Source organism: Bos grunniens, chromosome 8, assembly GCF_055505025.1.
Source record: "Bos grunniens cultivar Pamir isolate PY7600 chromosome 8, Bosgru_T2T1.0, whole genome shotgun sequence".
NCBI classification, from domain to species: domain Eukaryota; kingdom Metazoa; phylum Chordata; class Mammalia; order Artiodactyla; family Bovidae; genus Bos; species Bos grunniens.
Window position 1 is genome coordinate 4129021 of NC_141172.1, and position 26460 is coordinate 4155480.

The following is a 26460-nucleotide window of genomic DNA, read 5'->3' on the forward strand; positions in this document are numbered from 1 at the left end:
CTCAGGAAGCGTCTGGCTCTTCGGAGATGGGAATTCCAGCCACGCTCCGACTGTCTGAGGGTCACTGGCCACTGAACTGTTCTGGGTGAGGACTGGACAGCTGTCCCCCACTGCCTGCAGGAAGCTGGGAAACTGCCTGCCAGAGGAAAGAAAGAAAGAAAGTGAAGTAGCTCAGTCGTGTCCAACTGTTTGCAACCCCATGGACAGTAGCCCACCAGGCTCCTCCATTCATGGAATTTTCCAGGCAAGAGTACTGGAGTGGGTTGCCATTTCCTGCCGGAGGAGGGTAGCGGAAATGGAAATAGGACAGATATAGGCTTTTCAGCGGAGAAGGCAATGGCACCCCACTCCAATACTCTTGCCTGGAAAATCCCATGGATAGAGGAGCCTGGTAGGCTGCAGTCCATGGGGTCGCTAAGAGTCGGACACGACTGAGCGACTTCCCTTTCACTTTTCACTTTCATGCATTGGAGAAGGAAATGGCAACCCACTCCAGTGTTCTTGCCTAGAGAATCTCAGGGACGGGGGAGCCTGGTGGGCTGCCATCTATGGGGTCGCACAGAGTCGGACACGACTGAAGCGACTTAGCAGCAGCAGCAGCAGGCTTTTCAGAGAGCCAGAGCTCACGGGAGGCCTTGCCGTTTGTTACATGAGATACATAGAGCCGTGGTTCTTTGTAGGTAATGGTCTTGCTGTTTGTCATGGGAGATACATAGAGCTGTGGTGTTTTGTAGCTTTCTGCCTTAGAAATGAGCCACAATGAACTACAGAATTTCTGATCCAACTCATTCTTCTCTGCTAAGAATTTCCCCCTTTCCTCCAATACATCGTCACTTGGACGTGAGATAAACCTGAGCCCCTCAACTCTCAGCCCCAGAAAACGAAGTTGAGATGCAACTGCCTGGTTGGAACTGGGGAACTTGTCTTAAAAGCTTGCACAGGTGGCCAGCCTGTGCTTTTTAATTTAGATTGGACTGACTGGGAGCGTGAACCTGATGGAGGTTACAGGCGTGCTGAGCTGCAGCCATCCATCAGCCCTGCCTTCTGACCATTCTGGTTTCTTGCCTCCCAGCCGTGAAATCAAAAGACGCTTGCTTCTCGGAAGGAAAGCTATGACAAACCTAGAGAGCGTATTCAAAAGCAGAGACATCAGTTTGTCAACAAAGGTTCATACAGTCAAAGCTATGATTTTTCCAGTAGTCATGTACGGATGTGAGAGTTGGACCATAAAGAAGGCTGAGCACTGAAGAATTGATGCTTTCAAATTGTGGTGCTGGAGAAGACCACATATTTAGTCATACGTATACTAATTCTTGTATCCATTTCCCCCCAAACTCCCCTCCTGTCCAGGCTGCCACACGACACTGAGCAGAGTTCCCCATGCTGTATATAGTAGGTCCTTGTTGATTATCCATTTTAAATATAGCAGTGTAGTACTGTCTTAATTTTAATCTTCAAGGGAAGACTGATTGATAAGAACATTGAGGAAAAGTAACGAGACCATCCTAGAGTTTCTAATAACTGAGGAGAGGGATACAAAACTCTTCAAGACAACAGAGGTAGAGTTTTCAGGAAATGATTAAATACAAAATAGTTTATCGTGCTTCAATTTTATGTGCCAAGTGAAAAGAAAGAATATATTATCAAGAAGGGACTAGTTTACATTGGGGTGAGAATAGAGGAGCCAATGAAGAGCTGTGTTCCTTGTTTCCCCAGACATCCCTGGGAGAGGGGGCCCACATCTGAACTTGGTCTGTTCAGCAATCCCTATTGTGAAAGTGGAAGCAGGCAGCTTTCAAAACCAGCAGGATGCTCAGATCTCAGGCTGGCCAAGCAACCTTCCAGCTGTAACCGATTTTTCATAGTCAGCTGAATTAGATATTATTTATTCATGAAGCCTAAATACATAAAGGCTTTTTATGAAACTACAGATATTTAAAAAAAAAAAAACCTAGCTGGGACAGTGTAAAACAGAAGAAAATTGCTAATAGGCATGTCATTTTATGTTATGAAATCTATTTTTGGCTTTTTAAGTTACAGAAAAGTCACTATGAAAATTCTTCATTCTGGGGACTTCCCTGGAATCCAGTAGTTAAGACTCTGTGCTTCCAATTCAGGGGTGCGGGATCAATCCCTGGTCAGGGAACTAAGATCCCATATGTCATGCAGAAGTGGCCAAAAAAAAGGAAGAAAGAAAATTCTTCATTTCTGTCTTCTGATACAAGTACCTGGCCCACAGAGCTGTCATGGAAATATTCTGTAAAATTACTTTAAGAAAAACACCACAGGGTAAACAAAGTCCTACTGTATAGCACAGGGAACTATATTGAATATCCTGTGATAAACCATAATGGAAAAGGATATGAAAAAGATATATTTCATATTCCCTGGTGGCTCAGCAGTAAAGAATCCACCAGCAATTCAGGGAACGCACAAGATGCGGGTTCAATTCCTGGGTCGAGAAGGTCCCCTAGAGGAGGGCACAGCAACCCACTGCAGTATTCTTGCCTGTAGAGTCCCATGGACAGAAGGGTCTGGCGGGCTACTTGCCATAGGGTCCCAAAGAGTCAGACATGAATGAGAGACTTAGCACACATGCATATAAATCTGAATCACTTTACTGTACAGTAGACATTAACACAACATTGTAAATCAACTCTACTTCAATAAAATAAATTAAAAAACAGAAAACGCTGCAGCTTGAATCCCTGCAAACCAGTGATCTGAACGTGAGCATGTGTGGCCAGAGCAGGTCTGTGATAACTCACCCTGGAGCATGGTGCCCTGGACGCCACAGGGCCATTAAGGTCTCTTGGAAAATAGAGTGCCAGAAAGGAGAAATCACTCACGAGTCTATCACAGAATGCTCCTTTTTCAGCATGGCCTCGTATTTCTGTCAGTCCTCCTTCTTAAAACTTACCGTGATTCTATGGCAGTAAAGCGAGAGAGATGCTGCAGAACAGACAGTGTGACTTCAGCACAGGCTGCTTCTTCCAGCTCTGTCTTCTGGTCCAGGCTCTGCATCGTCACCGGCTCTGACTCTGTGCGCCCTGCCCAGCAGCTTCCTCTCCCAACAGGAAGTCAGCAGAGCCACCCAAAGAGCTAAGCTTTGTCCTGAGCCTGCCTTCGGGCTGACGGGGGCAACTGAAGGCTTGTGATTAAAGGTCACTCAGTCTGTGGGGGCTGCAAGGTCTCCCAGAACAGGACCTGACAGCCTGCAGTGTAGACCCCCTCCGGCTGCTCCTGTGCCCCAAGGGGTTGCCCTTTCTTCTGGAGCATCCAGCGATTGGAGGTTACCGTGTCCGAGTGGTATTGGCCCCTGTACCCTCCATCTCTGCCGTCCACTTCTGGCTCCCAGATGTACTAAACTTCCTCACCTGCCTGCCCCAGTGTCCCTCCTCAAGCTTCCCCACTGTGGGCGCTCACTCATCTACACTTGGGCTCTCATGGGTACAAAGGACCCTCTGAGCCCCAGGACCAGGCCCTGGCTTGAGTCCAACAGCCCATCACTTACCTGCACTTCTTACCCCTTACGTGGTGGCTCCTGGAAGCCCTGGATCTTAATTGTGCTGACAGCAGGTGGAAACATCTATGCTCTCTGGCTCCATCTAGAGGCTAGAAGACTGCAAACAGGAGGTGGGAAGGGACTACCTAGCTCCCTGCTGCCTGAATATCCCCAGCATCATTTCTGTCCTATACTGCAGCCTCCCCGCCTGGCCTCTCCCCTAAAGTTCAGAAACAGAAGCTAGGCTCAAGCCCCTCCTGCCATCTGCTTTTTTTTTTTTTTTAATTGGAGCATAATTGCTTCACAATGTTGTGTTAGTTTCTGCCGTTCAGCAGAACAGATCAGCTATACGTATATATTGTTGTTGTTCAGTTTGCTAAGTCGTGTCTGACTCTGCGACCCCGTGGACTGCAGAATGCCAGGCTTCCCTGTCCTTCACTATCTCCCAGAGTTTGCTCAGATTCATGTCCGTTGAGTCGGTGACGCCATCCAACCATCTCATCCTCTGTCACCCCTCCTCCTCTTGCCCTCAGTCTTTCCCAGCATCATGGTCTATTCCAGTGAGTCCTATACATATATCCCCTCTTACTTGGATTTCCTTCCCATCTAGGTCACCACAGAGCATTGAGCAGAGTTCATGTGCTATACAGTAGGTTCTCATTAGTTATCTATTTTATGCATAGTAACAACAGTGTATATGTCAGTGAGTTGTCATCTGCTTTTATTCTGTCCAGTATCCATCTGCTTTTATTCTGTCCTGCCACCTGCTTTCCTCCAGATTTTCAGCCTCCCCCTGGAGGAGCATCTGCCTCCCCGTTCTTTCCCACCCCCACCTGCCATATGGACTGACTTATTCTTGAAAGTGCCTCAAAATAGGAGCACTGTGGGGTGGAGAGTGGACATTACTCAGAGGAGAAAACACATCCAGAGGCATTTCAGATATATCCACAAAGCAATCCGATAAATATTTATGGAGCAGCTGCTCTGTGTTAGAAGCGGGTGAGCAAAACAGATGAGGTTCCTGTCCTCACTGAGCTTACAGTCTGGAGCCTTTTGTAGAAAAGATTCCCAGGGAAGGGCATAGAGATTTACATGTAAGAATGACCACTGTCACCGTAGAGCCAACTGAAATGTCCATCCGTAAGGAGAAGGTCACGTAGGTGATAGAGCAGCCATACTATGGAATGTTATGCAATAGCTTCCAAGAATTAGATACTCACATGGAAGAAGAATTTGTACATACGCATCTGAATAGATCTGTACATATACACAGACACATGTTTGCATGTCTGCGTGAGTATAAAGAAATCTAAATAAACGCAACTAGTAACAGTGATTTCCTCTAGGAGGTAAGATTTGACACAGCCGGGGAGAGGAGCAGGAGGGAACTTTTACCTTTACTTTATAAACGTCTCTCTTGTTTGGATATTGTGCAACAAATTCCGTATTGCTTTTGTAATTTTTTCTCCATTTTTAAAAGAGTTTTATATAATTTTAGAGGCTACTTTCCACGTATGGTTCTTACCAAATATTGGTAAGAATATTTGGTAAGAATATCCCCGTGTTGTACGATCCATCCTTGAGCCTGTTTATCTTAGACCCAGTAGTTAGCTCCTCCCACTCTCCCGTCATTGACCCTCCCCCAGCCACTGGGAACCACTAGTTTGTTCTCTGTATCTGCGAGTCTGCTTCTTTTTTGTTATATCCACTAATTTGATGTATTTTTTTTAGATTCCACATATAAGTGATATCATAAGTATTTGTCTTTCTCTGTCTGACTTATTTCACTTAGCATAAAGTCCGTCCATGTTGCTGCATATGGCAAAATTTCACTCTTTTTGTGACTGAGTAGTATTCCACTGGGTAAATACATATACATGTATATATCTATCCCACATCTTCTTTATCCATTCATCTGTTTATGGATAGTTAGGTCATTTCCATATCTTGGCAATTGTAAATAATGCTGCTGTGAACATTGGGTGTGCTAAGTCGCTTCAGTCGTGTCCGACTCTGTGACCCCATGGATAGTAGCCGGCCAGGCTCCTCTGTCTCACAGGTGTTAGATAATATCTCCTTGTGCTTTTCATTTGCATTTCCCTGATGATTAGCGATATTATACATCTTTTCATGCTCTGGTTGATCATCTGCATTTCCTCTTTGGGAAAACGTCTATTCAGCTCTGCTGCCCATTTTTTTAGTTGGATTGTTTGTTTTTTTGATATTGAGTTACATGAGCTGTTTATATATATTGGATATAAATCCCTTACCACTCATATCATTTGCTGATATTTTCTCTTATTCAATAGGTTATATTTTTGATATGTCAATAGTTTCCTTTGCCGCACAAAGCTTTTAAGTTTAATTAGATCTCACTTATTTTTGTTTGTATTTGCCTTTAGGAGATATACTTGAAAAAATATTGTTCTTTGTGTAATTTTTAAGACAAAGAAAATAGGAAAAACATACCGAGGGTTGTTGTTACTGGCAGGTAAACTAGTTTATGAGGGCTTCCCAGGTGGCACTGTCTGTTAATCGCTCAGTGGGGTCCAACTCTGCAACCCCACGGACCGCAGCCTGCCAGGCTCCTCTGTCCATGAATTCTCCAGGCAAGAATACTGGAGTGGCTTGCCATTTCCTTCTCGAGCGGATCTTCCCAACCCAGGGGTCGAACCCAGGTTGTCTCCCACATTGCAGACAGAGCCTCTACTGTGTGAGCCGCCAGGTGGCGCTAGTGCTGAAGAATCTGCCTGCGAATGCAGGAGATGCAGCGAGATCCACTGGAAGAGGAAATGACCCTCCGCCCCAGTACTCTTGCCCGGAGAATCCCATGGACAGAGGAGCCTGCTGGGCTGCAGTACACAGTCACAAAGAGCCGAACACGACTGAGCAACTGAGCTCCCACACAATCTAGTTTACATCTTTGGAGTTATTTCCACACCTTACATGGTTGAGAGAAGATGGGGAAATCGGGCAACTCACTCTCTCCCACCTCTTGTCGCCCTGTCCTGTAGGAATGCACGTCCCCTCCCGACGGTCTCCCTCTCATCTTCATTCTATCCTCTTCCTCTCTTCCTTCATCCCCTCTATGTTTTCAACTCCTCTCTGTCTCCCATTCAAAGTCCTCATCTGGCTTGTTTCCCCAAGCTGTCATCTTTTGCCATAGAAATCAGCAAATTCCAAATTTCCTCCCATGATGTAAATATTTTCACCAGTTCTAGTATCTGCTATAAATCAAAATCAATATCTTTCCCATCTGGTTCTGCTTTTTTAAGCCTAGTGGAAGAAAATTATTGCCTGAATCTCTTATCAGAGTGTTTGTTTTTATAGTTTTTTTTTTTTTCTTTTTTTGAGGGGAGATCATTGTCCCTTCCCATCCAAAAGTAAACATACCTGCCCGGGTTAGTTTCTATCCAGAAACACTCATCACATCTTTCAAGATCTGCAGTCCTCCACGATGTATTTTTTTGTTTGTTTTTTCGGTGGGGGGGATGGCGATGAAAAATATATTTGTGCACACTTTTCTATTTCCCACACTTGGGACATCTTTATACCTTTCATATTGCTTTTTATTTGTATATTTACTTTTAATGCCAATTAACAATGTTGTAATAGTTTCAGGTGGACAGTGAAGGGACTCAGCCATACCTGTTCATGTATCCATTCTCCCACAAACCCCACTCCCATCCAGGCTGCCACGTAACACTGAGCAGAGTTCCAGGTGCTATGCAATAGGTTTTTGTTGGTTATCTGTTTTAAATATAGCGTGTCCTTCCCAAAGTCCTTAAGTGTCCCTTCCCCCCGGCAACCGTGAGTTCATTTTCTAAGTCGGTCAGTCTCTTTCTATTTTGTGAGTTCACTTGTGTCATTTCTTTTGAGTCCACAAAGAAGGGATGTCACATGATAATTCTCCTTCTCTGACTGACTGACTTCATTCAGTGTGACACTCCTAGGTCCATCCATGTTCCTGCAAATGGCCTTATTTCCCTCTTTTTAATGGCTGACTAATATTCATACACGCACACACACGTCACATCACATCTTTATCCATTCCTCTGTCGATGGACATTTAGGCTGTTTGCATGTCTTGGCCACTGTAAACAGTGCTGCAATAAACATTGGGGTGCATGTATATTTTCAGGCCATGTCTTTCTCTGGGTATATATGCTTCCCTGGTGGCTCAGATGATAAAGAATCTGCCTGTAATGTGGGAGACCTGGGGTTCAATCCCTGAGTTGGGAAGATTCCCTGAAGCAGGGAACGGCTACCCACTCCAGTATTCTGGCCTGGAGAATTCCATGGACAGGGGAGCCTGGTGGGCTACAGTCCATGGGGTCGAAAAGAGTTCGCTACTACTATGCGAGTTTCACTTTCACCTTTCATGCCCAGGAATGGGATTGCAGGGTCATATGATAGCTTTATTTTTAGTTTTCTAAGGAACCTCTATACTATTCTCCATAGTGGCTGTACCAATAGAGAAATGCAAATCAAAACTACGGTGAGATATCACCACATTGGTCAGAAAGGCTCTCATCGAAAAATCCACAAACAACAAATTCTGGTGAGGGTGTGGAGAGAAGGGAACCCTCCAACACTGTTTGTGGGAATGTAAACTGGTACAGCCATTACTGTATTTTTTAACTTGTTATTCTGAAAGAGCATGTGGCCCTTCCCAACTTTGGAAAGTCTGCTTTAACTTGCCAAAGGGTGTCTTGCCCTCCCAGTCCATTCCTGGGGTATCTCCAGGCTGCACAGGGCAGGGAAGAGGGGGAGAGGAGAGAGCTCCTCTCACATAATAAGCTCAGTGAGTGCCTTGTATTGACATTATATTCAGTGTTATTATTAGTTCTCAGACCTTAAATCACGTCTTAACCATTCATGGATAGGTATAGCTAGTATTTTTTTTTTCTTTTATTTTACATTTAACAAGATTTCCTGTTAAACCCAAGACAGCCTAGATTTATGTCCTGGCTTCATTGCTTTCTGAGTGATATTAAGCAGCCGTTCATCTCTGAGCCTCAGTCATCTCATCTGTAAAATGGGGAGATTAATAGTACTAACCTCATAGTGGTTGTTATGAGGTTAAATAAGTCAATAAAGTAAAGCACATGGGATAGTGTCTGACACATAATAAGTATATGCTAGCATTTGCTATTCGACTGAAAATGCCCTTCCTTGTAAGTTTTCTTCTTCACTATTTTTCAGATTTTAATTCTACCTTCCAAAGACATAGCTCGTCCATCTACTCATTTTTTATCTGAATCACGTGCACACAATTCATTGCCGTGCTTTTATCTTTTCCTCCCCACTTCTTTGGTCTCAGTGCTTTTTAAATCATCCTTCTAGTCTCCCCTTCACCCCATGGCTCCAGGACGCCTTCCTGGCCACCTGTCTTGAAACTGAATGAGATCACCTGTCAAATGCACCATGGTTTCCCCAATGACATAGTCGGACTTCTCTTTCATGTCTCGCCATCCTGTAGGACCGTGGGCTTCATGAGAGCAGAGAGCACGTGTGCTCCTCCATGCTGAGCTACTGTCTAGCTCAGAAGATCCCATGTACTTAGGACTCCTTCAACAAGGAAATGCAGATGTAAGAAGTAAGAAAAAAACGGATTCCAGACTCAGTCTGCATTTCTGTAAAAACAACCTCTTAAGAACAGGAGATGGTGCAGGACAGGGAAGCCTGGCGTGCTGCAGTCCGTGGGGTCACAAAGAGTTGGACACAACTGAGTGACTGACAGCAACAAAGAGCACACACAACTGAGAGTTTGGAAAGGGACCCAAACACCTGGAGATAAAGTTGTTTGTGTCTCTATTGGGCCAGGTCTTATTTTAGATAATGATGGTGTAGGTTATCAAGCTGATAATGTTCGAGACCGCTTTTATGGTTTTCAATTTAACCTTGGGAATAAGCTTGTTTATTACTTCATGGAAAGCTTTGGAATTAAAAAAACCTCTTTCCTTTCCACTCATCCAGAGGAAGATAATAAGCACCAGATGCTAGTTTTGAAAACTAACTCCTGCAGAAAAAAAACAGGTCTCAAATTGTTCTTATTTGCCTGTTGTATTCTTATTATCTTGTTCTCCCATATCCAATGAGAAAAAGTGTATGCGTGTGTGTACATACACACATATACATCTATACACATACACTTGTATATGCATAGTATGGGCGTGATTGTACCTTGGTATCCACCAGCAGATAGGTTCCAGGACCCCTTTGAATACCAAAGTTTGTGGATACTCAAGTCCTTGACACATAACCTATACACACTCTCCCATATACTTTCAATTGATTATTTATAATACCTAACACAATGTAGGGCTTTCCAGGTGACTAAATGGTAAAAAATTCTCCTGCCAAGTATGAGACATGGATTCAGTCTCCGGGTTCAGAAGATCCCCTGGAGAAAGAAATGGCAACCTACTCCAGCACTCTTGCCTGAAGAATCCCATGGACAGAGGAGCCTGGCGTGCTACAGTCCATGGGGTCACAAAGAGTTGGACACAACTTAGGGACTAAACAAAACACAAAAATAAGGCAAGCACTATTAAATAGATGCCCTGGCAAATTCAAGTTTTGCTTTTTGGAACTCTCTGGAATTTTTTCCTAGTATTTTTGATTCACGGTTGACTCTTCAGATGCAGAACACACAGATATGGAGGGTTGACTGTGTGTGTGTGTGTGTGTGTGTGTGTGTGTGTGTGATGGTTCTGTGAAATTCACTGAACCTCCCCTGGTTCCCTGAGTCTTTATCAGGCCCTGTTTTGGGATTCCTTCCAATTAGAGAAAGGCTTCTGCAACATTCTTCCCGTTACAGTTGTTTCAAGCAATTTTGTGTAAAATAGTTAAAGCCCCTTTAGCCAATCTAATAACTCTAAACACTATTAGAACTTTGTTTATTCATCCAGCAGTTAATTTTGGAATGCTTCCTGTATCCTGAAGTTCAGCCCATTTAATTTTTTTCTGAATGCTTTAGCCCTATTAGAACAGGACGGCTTTCAAACACAGCAGTACAGTGGTTTATTCACAGCAAGTGAAATAAATCCCTTGCACCAGAAGCTCGAGTTTTAAAACAGAAAACAACCGAGCTTGAAGACCTGAAAAACAAACCTTAATACCATCCCCAGCTAAGAAGCATAAATTCACAAATAAGTTCTCTTTGTCACAGTAAGTGCTGGTTGGTGAAGAAATAACTTGAATATGAGTAACTTCATCTCACAGCAGCTTCTCTCTTCTACTGTGGGTTTCTGTTAAAATATAAAAGGTTATATTTCATTCACTTTGGCCATCTGATGTGAAGAGCCAACTCATTGAAAAAGACCCTGATGCTGGAAAAGATTGAAGGCCGGAGAAGGGATTGACAGAGGGTGAGGTGGTAGGATGGCATCACCAATTCAATGGACATGAGTTTGAGCAAACTCCAGGAGATAGTGGAGGACAGGGAAGCCTGGCTTGCTGCAGTCCATGGGGGTCTCAGAGAGTCAGACAGGACTGAGTGACTGAACAACAAATTTCATTTACTTACCTTAAAGTCAATAATATTTAATCCAACCAGAAAACATAGTCATTGTCAGTTGGAACCAAGCATTGCAGATTATCTCTGAATAAACATGATGAAATGTTCCTTTTGCAGATGCAAGTACTGGCATTACGATGAAAACCTGCTCACAGCCAGCATCATCATTGTCTTCCATAATGAAGGGTGGTCCACCCTCATGAGAACAGTCCACAGTGTAATTAAAAGGACTCCAAGGAAATACTTAGCAGAAATCGTGTTAATTGATGATTTCAGTAACAAAGGTAATGGCTAAGGGATTGACATTCAATCTATAAAGTAAGTTTAAATTATAAACAGTCGCAAACATGTAATTTCAAAATAGTGTAGAAATTAATGGTATCTATTGATAGCATCTATAATCAACAAGTTGGCACTGTGCCAGACATTGTATGTAAATTAGTTTCTTTAGTTCTGACAGTAATCCTTGTGAGAGATATTGTTCATTTTCATTTTGCACTCGAAACTAAGACATGTTAAGTAACTTGCCAGAGGTGACAGGTAGTGATTAACAGCTGCCTCCCAATCTATAGTCTGCACATTTAATCACAGTCTTATACTATACCAATTCTTTGGGCCTTGGATTTTATAAAAATTTAATTGTAAAGGTAATTCATTAAATGACTGAAAAAATGCAGTGGCATGTATGTTGTAATGTCACCTAAAGCCCTATCTAAATCTATATACTGAGATCTATATACATTTTAATAGCTTTATTTTGCATTTGAATGATGATGCAAACATTGAATTTGACCAGAAACCATGGGCTATTTTGTTTATAATAGAAAATATCTACTAAAGCTTCCTTTGTTCTATATTTGATTGAGGATATTTGGAAACAGTGTTTTATTTTTTATTCTTCTTGTGGAGTGAGCGCTAATGCATCTATGGTGGCATCAGTTAGTCTTGGTTCCACTTGACAAGGGAGAGATTGAGCAATAATTTTCCAGTTAAGTGGGGTGGGGTCTTTTAAGTTAATTTTTTTTTCTTCAAATAGATCCATTATTGTAAGCTGAATAAATATTCTTAGTGACATAAATATCAAAAGATAGATAATGCTACAGTCCAAGGGACTCTCAAGAGTCTTCTCCAGGATGTCAGAAAAGAAGTCAGAACATGATCAGCATGAAAAAAAAAAACATTTAAAATGGCTTTAAAAAAGCTTCCTCCAAAACTTAATATAGAACTCTCCAAATTCTAAACCAAGTTTATAAACCTCTGCTGTTTTTGAAAAGACATGACCAGAATCTTGATCTTGCACACATTATATTAGCATGGAGAGAAATAGAAATATGACCTACTTACTTCCTTTTCCCCTCCTCATTATACACCTAATCACTTTCTTCAACTAATCACAGCAGAGAATTTATAATTTTAGAGTAAAGAGCAGAGAGAATGTATAACTTTAAATTTTTCAGTCATCAAATGCCTTTAGCTGAGACATCTTGGTTGCAATTTTCTATGGTAGGAATATTTTCATTATGAATGCTATTCCTGTCTCAGGATAAATATTTGATAATATGTTTTTAAGTGATATTGTTGGTGCCAACAGTGTTTTAAATTTAGCAAAACTTAAATCTACAAAAATAACAGAAATTCCATGTCATGCTTGTACAGATTTTAAGAACCACTACATTATTAATACAAGTTAAAAAGCTCAGCATAGTCTTTAAAAAAGTGAAGATACATCATAAGATGTTTCCCATTCTAAAATCTTGCTTTCTTGCTTGGCCCAAGGAAAGAACAAAATTTTGTGGTTAAGTTTTTTATCCAGTTTAATTTTTGTGTGATCAGTGCTTCTATTGTTCCAAATCTCTGACAGCCTTTTGTAACACATTTAAAAGGCAATTATATATAGGATCTTCTTCACTCAGAGTGCAGAGTCGTTGGTTGGGGCTACCCTTGGACAGAAGTTCAGAAAGTCTTTAATTACTTCTCCCAATTTCAAAACAAGCTTGACATCTGTCAGCCCTAGCCTCAGTAAAATTATACAAAATTTGGTAAACATGACTTGACTGAAAACTAGGTTTGTTTTCTTTCCCCAGTATATTCATTAATTAAAACTTTGAGTTATAATTTTTTTTCTCTGAAAGACAAAACACTTAACTAATTAATATAAAACCACACAGAAGAGGTGGCTGCTCAGAAGCCTCGAGTTTCTGGAAGTTACAGTGTCCTCAAAACGCGAGGGTTTTGGGCCTTTAATCTAAGAACACCGCTCTCCACCTGTGCCTCCAGCAAAGGGCTGCAGAGACCATGCATCTTTGCAGGGCTTAGCAAAGAAGGCTGGAAGAGCACTTCTGCTCACAACTACTCATCATTTCCTCGTGCCTCTTATTGGTTATAGCAAGTCACGTGGCCCAGCAGTGGTCCCAAGCTGGGCAGGATGATCACCCCCCAGGAGAGGTGTTTCCTATTTGGGACTGGGATCCCTCCGCCTCTGTGTTGGCATCTGTGAAACCCTATGGTGGCCAAGTTATCTTACCTAGAAATAGATTTAAAGAACAGAAACAGGTTTCTGACAATAATAATTTATTTTAGATTTATTTAGATAACATACGTGAAAATACCTAATGCAATCCAGAAGGGCTTTAGGAAAAAACCAACTTACGGCTGTATTGAACTAAAAAAAAAAAAAAAGGTAAAGTAAGAGCTTTAAAAACAAATCAAAACAAAAAAACCTTTTATTGAAGGGAAAATTACCAAGACTTTCTGGGGAAAAATAGTAACTCAGCATGAGAATTTTATTTATAATTCTCATTAAAACTGGATGCCAAAATAGAGAAAGGAAAATTTTTTCTTCTCAGTTTTGAATACGCATGTGTGGGTGTCTTGCTAATTATAAGCTCCTTAAAAATGAGTGAAGTATTAAGTGTACAGCTTGATTTGCCCAGTAACCACTAGCTCATCACTAAATACAGCTGTTTTTTGCCTTTTTTTTGTATTAGTGGGCTAAAATTTTAAACAACTTAAAAAGAACGTTTGTGATTCAAGAAACGTCTTTAAGAATCCAGGAATTAGTTGTGGCTGTGATGAACCAGTTTTATGGGCTCATAGCGATACAAACAAAAACCGTTCTGTTGCAGCTCCAAAGCCAAGATTGAAAGTTTAACAAATGTATCTTGTTTTTGTAACCCCAAATTTTCTCTACCAAATTACAAACATATGTATGTATGTGTATGTGTGTGTGTGTGTGTGTGTAAATATATAGGGCTTTCCTGATAGCTCAGTTGGTAAAGAATCCACCTGCAATGCAGGAGACCCCAGTTCAATTCTTGGGTCTGGAAGATACCCTGGAGAAGGGATTGGCTACCCACTCCAGTATTCTTGGTCTTCTCTCTGGCTCAGCTGGTAAAGAATCCATCTGCAATGGGAGAGACCTGGGTTCAATCCCTGGGTTAGGAAGATCCTCTGGAGAAGGGAAAGGCTCCCCACTCCCATATTCTGGCCTGGAAAATTCCTTGGGTTGTATAGTCCATGGGGTCACAAAGAGTCAGATGCGACTTTCCCTTTTCTTTTCATATGCATACTTGTGTGAGTGCGTGCTCAGTTGCTTTCGTTTCAGTTGTATCCAACTCTTCGTGACTTTATGGTCTGTAGCCAGTCAGGCTCCTCTGTCCGTGGAATTCTCCAAGCAAAAATACAAGGGTGGGTAGCCATTTCCTTCTCGAGGGGATCTTCCCCACCCAGGGATTGAACCCGTGTCTCCTGTGTCTCCTGCACTGCAGGTGGATTCTTTACTATAGAGCCACCAGGGAAGCCCATATACACATCCATACATATGTAAATGATATGTGTATTTATTAGATAAATGTGTAAATATTTATTTATAAATTTATAAATATTCATAAATATAAACACATGTTTATAATATATAAATAAATACTTATAAATAAATGTTTACACATACACACTTGTTGGGGGCTTCCCAGGTGGCGCTCGTGGTAAAGAACCTGTTGGCTAATGCAGGAGACGTGAGAGACACAGGTCAATCTCTGGGTCCAGAAGGTCCCCTGGAGAAGGGAATGGCAACCCACTCCAGTATTCTTGCCTGGAAAATCTCATGGAGAGAGGAGCCTGGTGGGCTCCAGTTTATAGGGTTGCAGAGTCAGACATGACTGAAGCGACTTAGTGCACACACATGCACACACGTGTTGATGCTTAAACTACAGAGAAGATGGGATTTTTTTATTATTGTTATTTGCCAGCTTGATGGGTACTATATTGATCATCACATCAAGACTACTCCTCTCATCACTGATTGTAGGGGGAGGATGGCTCAGAAACAAATGTTAACCTATACCCTGTGTGGATTCCAAGAGGCTATGTAATGTTATCCATAGACAGTGCATCTTCAGAAATCCTGAACCATTGCTTCTGCCAAAAGCCAAAGAACTATTGTGCCTGAAAGCTTCTACATAGGATATTAACATTTGAATTGTTTTAAGTTTTCATGTCAGTTGGCATAGAGAGAGTTTATTTGTTCTGTATGTTTAGAGAGAGTTTTGATCATTCTCAGGCTATTAATAGTTCTCCATAGGTGTATTAAGCTCAGAATTTTAACTTTAATAATACACTTCACCTTGCTTCTCTATATGTTAACATTGAGCATGCTTCTGTGTAAAATTACTGACCTGTTGCCTATCCTTGTTTCTTGAGAAAAATGATAGCTTAACTGGTTTGTAACCACAAATATAATGTATAATATTGACTGAGTTTTTTATTCATAGAACACTTAAAAGAAAAACTGGATGACTATATTAAACTGTGGAATGGCCTAGTCAAGGTATTTCGAAATGAGAGAAGAGAAGGTTTAATTCAGGCACGAAGTATCGGTGCCCAGAAGGCCAAACTTGGACAGGTAGGAAACATTCAATATCTTTTGTGTCTGTTTTGGATTTTGTAACTAAAAGATCATGTACATTTTTAGGTACCATTTTAATTTTTTAAAATTGAAATGAAAATGCTAACTTAACCAGACAACTTAAATATCAAAATCGACACTATGGCCAGCTTATCTTAGCATCTAGTTTAAAATTGTACGTGATAGATGATGTCCTGTAAGTGGGGTTTTTTTCACCCTGCCTCTTTTTTTTTTAAGGTTTTGATATACCTCGATGCCCACTGTGAGGTGGCCGTTAACTGGTATGCACCGCTTGTAGCTCCCATATCTAAGGACAGGTAACATTACCTTGCTTTTATTTCCTTCGCTGGTTGAAAAGTAAACCTCATCCTAGAAGGACAAATAATATTCCCATCCTGATTTCATTTCTGTTCAGTGTATCAAGTTACGTGTTGAGTATTATTTTCTAGCTAGTTGTATCCCTGAGTGGAGCTTGGCGGAAACGTGGGACCGATTCAGATGCAGGCAGTTAGACGTTTGGAATAAGCCCAGCACATCTCACTTAGAATCTCCTTATGGTTGGGTCAGTAAAGAGACTTCCTCCAGCTCCACAAGCTTGCTCTAAGAGTAATGTTAACTGCCCCCTCCACACTGTGGTAACATTCTGAAGACTTGAAGGAGCATGCTTTGAAATTATGCCTATTTGTTTTTGTATGATCTTGGAAATTATTATTTTACATAGTATGGGCTAGCTGTCCTCTGTGTCAAAGCCTTGGATTTCCACATGACCTTTAAAGTTTAGACGTGGATACAGCTGTCCCATGGGAACGTGGTGATCACTGTTCAGTTTACATCGGATCTGAAACGTTGACAGCAGTACCAGTCTTCTGGTTCCCAAAGCCTTCCCTGCTTTTAGTCCAGAATCCTTACTATGTCAGAACCTAGAAAAAATAAAGGGGACTTCCCTGGCAGTCTAGTGGTTAAGACTCCATACTTCCAATGCCGGGTATGTGGGTTCTATCCCTGGTCGGGGAACTAAGATCCCACAGCGGCCAGAAACAAAGAATTAATTAAAATGAAAGTTTTAAGAAGGAAATAAGACATGTCCCTGTGTCTGTGGCCTGAGTCAGAGGAAGACCTTTCAGAGGACTGTATCATCCCAGGATCTATCAACAATGTTCTCACTGCAACCCTGCAAAATAGATATTATTACCTCTCTTCAACTAAATAGGATGCCGAGACTGAGAGAAATTCATGAATTTGCCCCAACCGGGAGAGTTTATAAAGAATCCAGCTGAGATCCCTCTGGAACACCTTCCACTGCATACTTAAAAATCCGAGAATCACAAGACTCTCATGAGGAGAGATAGCCAGCCTTCCCCTCTCCTGGTGAGAGTGGGCAGTCCTCTGAGATGTAGGCAGGGTGAGTGAGGTCATTCCACCGGACCCTCGACTGGCCCGCAGGAGTCCACAGGCGGGAATAAAGCCCCTGTGTCAAAATCCTGAGCCCCAAGGATTTTCCCCTCTTGGTTTCTAAACATCTAAAACGCACCTTAACCGTGGTTGGAAAAACCTGTAATCTCCATTTTGGGAGATGCCTTTTAAAACCCTTTCTGATGAAATGAACACGAGAACAAGCAGTGTACCAATTATCTGAGCAGAGTTGGCACTATACCTAATTAGTCATATACCACTAGCATTTTTATGAAGCCCAGATAAAAGGTATTTTTTTTTTTTGCTCCAAATTCTCAGGCCACTATTTATGCTATTCAGCAGGTTTTGAGGGATTTTTGTGTTTTTTTGTGTATGTGTGATAAAAGCTAATTTTTTGCAATAAAAGAAGTAGGATAGAAGATCAAGTAAATGTATAGAAACAGATTTTCATAATAACTTCTTCCAAAGAAGTAAAAAGCAGCAGAGTTGGGAGCACTGCTGAAAGTGTAGCAGGTATTATCTTTCTACACACACACACTCATTTTTTTTTTTTTTAAGAAACTGTAATCTTTATTTATATTTGTTTTGTGTCTTAGGCCAGGCCTTATGAGGCAGGTGGGCTCTTAAATTTCCTGATAGTTCCCCGACCAAGGATCGAACCCATGCCCCCTGCATTGGGAGTTTGAAGTCTTAACCACAGGACCACCAGGGAAGTCACACACACACACACACACACACACACACACACACTGATTTTGAATGGAGGGGCAAGGAGGGGAAAAAAATGGGCAGGGAAACCTGAGAAATAATGTGAAGTTACCAAGAGAGCGTGCCTGTAGGACCAGAGTGACAATGAGGAAGCGCTGCTAAGTTCAAGGACACGGCTCTTTGTCCCCAACGTTTGTCTGTGAGCCCAGGGACGTCCCCTCTCCCCTTCTCTTATGAAAACAGCCTCCTTGACTTTTTAAGGCATTCGTTCACGTCGACCTCCCATTAGATATTAATGTCCCCTGCTGCTGCTTAGTTGCTAAATTGTGTCTGACTGTTTTGCAACCCATGGACTGTAGCCTTCCAGGCTTCTCTGTCCATTGGATTCTCCAGGGAAGAATACTGGAGTGGGTTGCCATTCCCTTCTCCAGGGGATCTTCCTGATCCAGGGGTCGAACCTGCATTTCCTGCATTGTAGGTGGATTCTTTACTGTCTGAGCCATTAGGGAAGTCCTAAGGTCCCTTAGTGGGGAAAAAAAATAGAGCAACCCAGAATAACAAGAGATAATACAGATAGACCTGCTCAACTAGTAAGTGTTGGGTTTCTTAAATGCTTTTTCATTTTCTGTAAATGTTTCAGAACCACATGCACTGTGCCTCTAATAGATTACATAGATGGGAATGACTATTCCATTGAGCCTCAGCAAGGTGGGGATGAAGATGGTTTTGCCAGAGGGGCCTGGGACTGGAGTTTGCTATGGAAGCGAATCCCCCTGAGTCACAAGGAAAAGGCCAAAAGAAAACATAAAACTGAACCTTATCGGTAAAGCTCGCTACTTCCTCTTTTTAACATGGAATGTTTCTCTCTAAGTACTTTTTTTTCTTCCTTCCCCATGTCCTGGTGTAAACACGTGGGTCCCCACACGCCCTTGCATTTCATCTTTGCTGCCATCCATCAACAACACAACACAGAACCATTTGCACTGTGCCGCTCATAGATGTCATAAATGGCAACACATATGAGATTGTGCCCCAAGGGGGTGGTGACGAAGATGGGTATGCCCGAGGAGCATGGGACTGGAGTATGCTCTGGAAACGGGTGCCTCTGACCCCCCGAGAGAAGAGACTGAGAAAGACAAAAACTGAACCATATCGGTAATCACTAAATCACTTACCTTTTTTTCTTTTCTCCAGTCGCTGCTAACCTATTAACCTCTTGCCAAGCTAAATATATATATTTTTATATATATATATATAAATATAATTAACACTGTAGATGCTGTCTCAGACTATGAAAGGATTTCTTTCTTTGTGCTGTTTCAGGGGTTTAAATTCACCCTTTCATCTTTGTGGTTGCTTTCTTCTTAAAAGCAAGCTCCATTTGGGGGCAGACTTGGAGGGTGGGCATGTTTTATGGTATCAGTTCCAAATACAGGTGAAAAACAAGAAAAGCTTTGCAGTTTTAGGTTTTTGTTTGTTATTTTGTTTAGTCGCTAAGTCATGTCTGACTCTTTTCGACCCCATGGACTGTAGCCCGCCAGGCTCCACTGTCCATGAGATTCCCCAGGCAAGAATACTGGAATAGGTTGCTACTTCCTCCTCCAGGGATCTTCCCGATTCAGGAAGCAAACCCATGTCTCCTGCATTGGCAGGTGGGTTCTTTACCACTGAGCCCACCTGGGAAAGTGGACTAGACATATAATTCTATAAGTTTAAAATGTGTAAACTTTACTTACTATCCAAGTTTTGTATCTACTTTGATGCCTTGGAGGGTAGTATTAACAACAAAAGGCAGTAACAAGATTTTTTTTTCTTTCTTTTGTTTTGTATGCTCTTAAATAGTAATTTTATGCCAGTTAAATTTGATGAATAAAAATACATGACTTGGGAAATGTTACACAGAATTCCTTTATGACTTCATTCTCAGAAGAGCATTTGATTAAAAGGAGATGTTTTTCCAGAATCTTCCTTTCTCCTTTCTTGTGCCTCTTCAAATAGAAAAATTTATGTTCTTCTCTCTTTTTTGGTCTTTTTACTAGAACATTTTTACCATCTTTTAAAGAGTGGCCCCAAATGAATTGTTTAGTTAGATGCTAATGTAGGTTTCTAAATGTGTCTAATTTTATTTTTTTGATCTTATGGTTCTGCTTTTGGTCTCTCTCTTCCTGTTGCGCTACTGATGATGCTCGAACTCAGTTTGGGGACAGTGTCCGATGTCATGCAAAAAGCTGGTGGGGTCTGGGCATGTCGTGATACCAGGATACTGAAATGGCAAACATAAGGAAATTATACAACCTTTCAGCTTTATGTGACATTTTCCAAATTTGTTTGAGGTTTTGTTTTTTTTTTTTTTTCCCCAAAAATTGTCCAAGAGCCTACCACTGATATGTTTAACCTGACTCACAAATAATTCTGGGAGGGAAAAAATAAGGGATGGTGACTACAGGTATATTCCCACCAAACCCATGGGCTAGTAAAGAGAATTTTTTAAAATGTGCTAGAAAAATTTAAGGAAGGTTTCCCTTTAAATAACTCACTGGCTTTCACATTAAGATACATTTTTCAAATATGTACTGAGATAACTGGGAATATGTTTAAAGATCAAAAGGGCATAGTCATAATAATGTTAAATGACAGTTAAATAAACGTGGTGTGAAAATATAACCGAAAATGCACCAGTGCTATTTAGTGAGTTCAGCTGCATACTCTGAGAAGAAAAGCCTTTTGAGAGGATGACTTTCCCCTGACGTGATGACATTTCCTTTTAATGAGCTGTGTTCCCTCGTGGCACTGAACACGCAGCAGGCGAGACAGAAATTAAACAGTTCACTACATGAATGACTGTGGAGCAGCGAGTACGAGTGGTGAGAAGCAAAGCCCAGAAACTGTTCCCGAGGCCGAGCCCTGAGGGATGAGGGCTGTGGAGTGGCAGGAGGACAGGAGCCTGGGCCCTGGGGCAGGAGGGGGTCAGCACAGCAGGGTGGCGCTACCCAGCTGCCTGATGGGGCTCCGGTGGGGCAGGAAAGAGGACGCCGTCAGGGTTCTGTCCGTGGGCTAGGATGGCAGCAGTGAGGCTGGGAAGAAGTGGCTTCACCGTGTGAACCCACTATGTGAGTTGATGGTGCAATCAGCGGGAATCGGCGATAGATTGATATCAGGTGTGCTGATGAAGAGGCTCCAATGGAGGGACCTACCTAAGATTCGTATGCAGCGACAATCCTTTGTTCCCGAGGGAACAGGATGAAAATTATTCTCCTCTAACTTCTGATGCTGGGAGGGGCTCACCATAGAAAGCTACCAAGTCTTTTTTTTTTTCTCTTGTCGCTAAAAAGTACCCAGTTCAGGATCGCACTCAGGAAGGCCCACGAGTCACCCTCTGGCATCCCTGCGTCCTGACACAGTAAATAACTCTGTCTCATTCTCCTGTGTCATTTCCGGGCCACATTTGCAAACTTACAATGAACCCAGGCTGTCCTCCCATGAGCTACACCCTTATTTGGCAAACCCCTGAGCTATAAAATTTCAAAAATGAGATACTACTTTCATGGTGTATGGTTTCACTCATCCTGGAATGACTCATAAATCATTGCGGGAACATTTAGCCAGCCACGGCTTATGGCTCAGTCCTTTTGAGGAGTGAAAGCAAAAATTCTGTTTTAACTCACAAGGCTTAATTTTTAAGTCAACCAAGGAACCAAGATGCCCTCTAATGGCGAAATGATGTAATGCTCTAATTTGTAATGAAATATATCATACCATTTCAGTTAAAAATTGTAGTGAATTCATAAGAAATTATGAACAGAATTGCTTGGTGAAGGCTTTATAATTTCTTAATGTTTGGCCATCAGTTTTGTCTCTTCTATGCATTACTTAACTGTATTCCAAAAAGCTTTGTTGTCTGTGGTTGAAGGGGTCTTGGGCATTTGTCTTTCAAAGTTGTTCCAGCATTTCTTTCCCTTAGGTCCCCAGCCATGGCTGGAGGGTTATTCGCCATCGAAAGAGACTTCTTCTTTGAACTGGGTCTCTATGATCCAGGCCTCCAGATTTGGGGTGGTGAAAACTTTGAGATCTCATACAAGGTAACATTTCATTAAACAACTGCAATTTTTCCAAGAAGTTACTGATTCTTGTGACTATACGATAAGGCTGGTTTCTTTCAGGTTGTGTGTATGGGGTGGAGGAGGGGGGTGGTGGGGGGACTGTTTGATGCATTTCTCTAAATTATAAGGAATGACTAACAAACATACTTGCCTTTTGGGAAAAAATAAGGGAAAATGCAAGCTCCGACTGCGTATGTACACGGCTCAGCTAAAAACGGAGGCCAGCAAGCTTCAGAATAAAAATGCCTCCTTTCCCATCCCCCACCCCTCCCCCAAAGGTTTTCCATACTGGAGCCTTTTGTTATCAGAGCCCCTGGGGGAATCAGCAGTTGTCGGGTCCCGTTTGCCCATCCACTGCTGAAGCTGCCTTTCATCCCTGTAGGACAGGATGCTTCAGGACAGAGGCAGACCCCAACAGGGACTGGGGTCCTCACACTGACACGGGAGCTGCAGCTCCCCACCCTCTTCCTGAAAGAAAGAGAGAGAACAGTGATCCGGTTTGAGTTGAACAGATAATTGTTCACCTTGTCTTGAATGTCTGGAGCTCAGCCCCGTGAGGGATGAGAGGAGAAACCCAGTCCCCGCTGTCAAGGAACTTACAGTTGATAAGAGATGGGACTTCTACTTAAACTCGTAACACAATCAGAAGGTGGACCCACATTCAGCTGATGTGATGAAGGAGCAGTTGGTGGGATCCTGCTGGAGGAAGTGTTCAAGACAGAACTAGGAAGATGGGCGTGAGATTGGTTGGGGGACGCTTCTAAGCAGGTAGAATGGGAAAAGGCACAGGGTAGGGGATATGAGAGTTCAGGAGACAGGAATGCTGGCAGAAGCTGAATGCGTGAATCAGACAGAGATTAAGGGGAAGACCATGTGGGCAGGGATATTAGGGCCACAGTGGGGGGCCTCCAGTGCTGTTCCACTGTTACTAATCCAGCAGGCAGTGGAAACCATCAGAGAGGCTGAGGGGGAGGGCATGACCCCCAGCTGCCCTTCATAAGGATAATCTCCTACTATAAATAAATAGGGGAGCGATGGCAGAGGGGAGCAGAGGTGCAGAAGCTGGTGAGGCGTTGATCAGAACACTCCCCCATGGGAGACATGTTAGCTGGTGGAGCGGGGAGGGGGGTTACGAGGGTGTGAGGACTGGGATGTCTGTATGGCTCTGCGGGTTACCATGGGGGTATCTCGGGTGCTGCAGGGGCTCAGGAAGGGGTCCTGGGTCCCGGGCACACCTGGGTTCCCCAGCAGCCTCTTTGTTAGTATGTGAGCTCGAGAAACAGGAAGTCATTGCAGGATCTGTTTGGCGTATAAATTCCCTATGGACACTGTGTCTAGTGTCTAGTGTTTAGGTTTCACAGGACAGAGCTGGCATTTGAAACCGCTGCACGTGTGTCTTTCCTGACAGATCTGGCAGTGTGGAGGCAAGCTGCTGTTTGTCCCTTGTTCCCGTGTCGGGCACATCTACCGTCTTGAGGGCTGGCAGGGGAACCCCCCACCCGTCTATGTCGGGTCTTCTCCTACCCTAAAGGTGAGTCTTTTGGTTAAAAGTGGGGAGACTGGGAGCTGACACGTGTGCCACATGGCCACTTGGTGTCAACCTGATGGCTGGGTGACACCTTTGAAGCCGTCATGCTGGGTGTCACTTTTAACTTAGGCTAGATTTATTTGTGAAACTTCTTACTGTTTAAGATTATTCCTTGTATCCTACTCTGATTATCATTCCTGTATCAAGTGTTTTCTGTGAAGATACCTCAAATTAATTTGTAAAAGCTGACAACCCACTCTAGTACTCTTCCCTGGAGAATCCTATGGACGGAGGAGCCTGGTAGGCTGCAGTCCATTGGGTTGCTAAGAGTCGGACACGACTGAGCGACTTCACTTTCACTTTTCACTTTCATGCATTGTAGAAGGAAATGGCAGCCCACTCCAGTGTTCTTGCCTGGAGAATCTCATAGACGGCGGAGCCTGGTGGGCTGCCGTCTATGGAGGGTCGCACAGAGTCGGACACGACTGAAGCAACTTAGCAGCAGTAGCAGCAACACTGTAGGAAAATAGCTGGAAAGAAAATACCAGTTTGTATCATTCACACATCAGTAAAATATTGTTCTTATCTGATTTTTTGAAAAGTAAAGTGATTATAATAGGAGTTTGAGTAGTAAACAAAGTCAGAGTTGTGAACAGTGCTTATAAAAGTTCAGTATCTTTTGTATGGCTAAGTGCCCTCTCTGTTGACTATCCCGACATTGTCAATTGGCTATACCCCAATACAGAATTAAAAGTTTAAAAATAACAGTAAAAAATTGTTTTAAATAGTTTAGTATCTTTTGTCCCCCAAACGAGGGACAAACCAGGAGAGTTTCACCCTAGAGTCTACAGGCCCCGCTGCTGGCAGGACCAGGACCTTACTCCTTGATGGAGCAACGTAGGAGCCGTGTGGCTGCCATAGACTCTAAGAGCATGTGACTGGTGCCCTTCATCTTCTGAAACCCTTAACCAAGTCAAAAGCAGAAGGAAGTCTATTTCTGGCTACAGCTGCAACTCAGGACTGTTCCCCAAAGGGAATAGATAACTGAAGGAGAAATGAGGCTATAAGAACCAGCACAGCCCTCTGACCAGCTAGATTATCTTCAAAATGACCATCGTGGAGCCTCGTTAGACAGAGAGAGTTCCCACATAACACCAGGCCCGCGGCCTCGCAGGAGGAGAACCTGCCCTTGGAATCAGCCCCACAGTCACCAGGAATTCATGACGTCAGGTCAGCTCAGGAGAGCCTGTGCTACGAGGAACAGAAAGAGATGAGAGGGCAGCACCCATCACTGTCAGGTTAGCCGTGGGTCTTCTCAAAGCCCAGCAAGTGCAGCCGTCGCCAGCACCTCCGTCCCCTGCCTCTGTGTGTCCCCTCCGCCTCCAGGGCTGTTTCTCCAGCCAGTGGTCTTCTCTGAACTGCAGACCTCTCGCATCAGCTGTCTCCCAGAACCCTCCTCTTCTTTTAATTTTGTTGGTTTTTTTTTTTTTTTTTTTTTTACTGCACCACACGGCTTATGGGGCCTTAGTTCCCTAACCAGAGATGGAACAGTGAAAGCACAGGGCCCTAACCACTGGTCCCCCAGGGAATTCCCTAGAACCCTCGTCTTAGGTGGTCCTCAGGTGTTTCAGACTCAGCATTGTCAGAGCTGAGCCATTAACTTTTCCTTGGAGACGGTTCCTTTTTCTGTGACCGCTGAGCCCACGAGGTGAGATGAGGCAGGTAGTCCCTTCACCACCTCCCGCCTCCCACCTCCCACACCGCCCCTGGTTCCCGTCTCTCCTTGCTCAGCAAAGGCCCTCAGGTCTCCCACGGGTGCTCACCCACCCCCTCCCCCATCCCTCTCCCCTCCGTCCCACCCCTCAGGCCATCTCCACTCCCCGTCAGGGTTATTCCCTTGGAAACTGAATCTGATGTCTGCTGCCTGCATAGACCCTTCTATGCGGATGGCTGTCAGCTGAGAGGTGACATGCAAAGTCCCTAAAAACGAACACTGGTGTCACCAAGAGCTGGCACTTTGTGAGAGCTGAGTGTGTACAAAAATCTAAATGCTTCACGCAGATTCACTTCTTAATTATCCAAAGGAGTTTCCCTGGTGGCTCAGACGGTAGAGAGTCTGCCTGCAATATAGGAGATGCAGGTTCAGTCCTGGGTCGGGAAGACCCCTGGAGAAGGAAATGGCAACCCACTCCAGTATTCTTGCCCGGGAGATCCCATGGACAGAGGAGCCTGGCGGGCTACACAGTCTTTGAGGTCGCAGAGTCAGACATGACTGGAGCGACTCACACACTTTTCACTTTAAATGGAGAAATGGAGGCAGCTTTTCTCTCAGTGAATCCTGCATCCAGAGATGGTAACTGACCTCCTTGAGGGCTCCACACACACCGTGGTTTGTCACATAGCTGTGTTGCCCTTTGCTGCAAGTCCCGACCCCAACTCACTAACCACTCCCTCAAACCAAGCCAGCCCTGTCCCCCCATCCCAAATAGTTAAATGCTCCTCCTTTTTGTTACTGTAACCTTATACATATGCCCTGAATTCTTCATGTTCATGAGTACCTAGAAGACACGGACTGTGTCTAACTTTGGATGCATTTGCAAGAATTCAAAATATTTAGCAGTAATATTGTGCTCTTTTAGGAAGCTGCCACTTAGAACTTCTTGAGCCCACAGGCTTTTGCAGCAACAGGCCCGTGGCCAGGCAATCACCCTTTGATAGTTACCTTGTAGCCAAGAAAACATTGAATCTGAATACTAGATGTTCCTGCTCCTGATATAGAAT

General features: G+C 43.2%; 1 protein-coding gene across 4 annotated transcripts in view; it reads left to right on the forward strand.

Moving 5' to 3' along the window:
• Positions 1–26460, forward strand: part of GALNT7 (polypeptide N-acetylgalactosaminyltransferase 7) — a 135986-nt gene that overhangs the window by 98196 nt on the left and 11330 nt on the right. Inside the window, exons 3-8 of one of the 4 annotated variants that reach the window (XR_015169374.1) lie at positions 11145–11311; positions 15797–15927; positions 16168–16247; positions 18692–19206; positions 22013–22130; positions 23560–23682. Coding sequence is in view for 3 of the 4 variants with exons in the window: in XM_086414651.1 (XP_086270777.1) it covers positions 11145–11311; positions 15797–15927; positions 16168–16247; positions 18692–18874; positions 22013–22130; positions 23560–23682 (802 nt within the window). In the remaining variant the exon portion in view is untranslated. The remainder of the gene's footprint in view (positions 1–11144; positions 11312–15796; positions 15928–16167; positions 16248–18691; positions 19207–22012; positions 22131–23559; positions 23683–26460) is intronic. The other 3 variants (XM_086414651.1, XM_086414650.1, XM_086414652.1) reach the window with 3 other exon arrangements.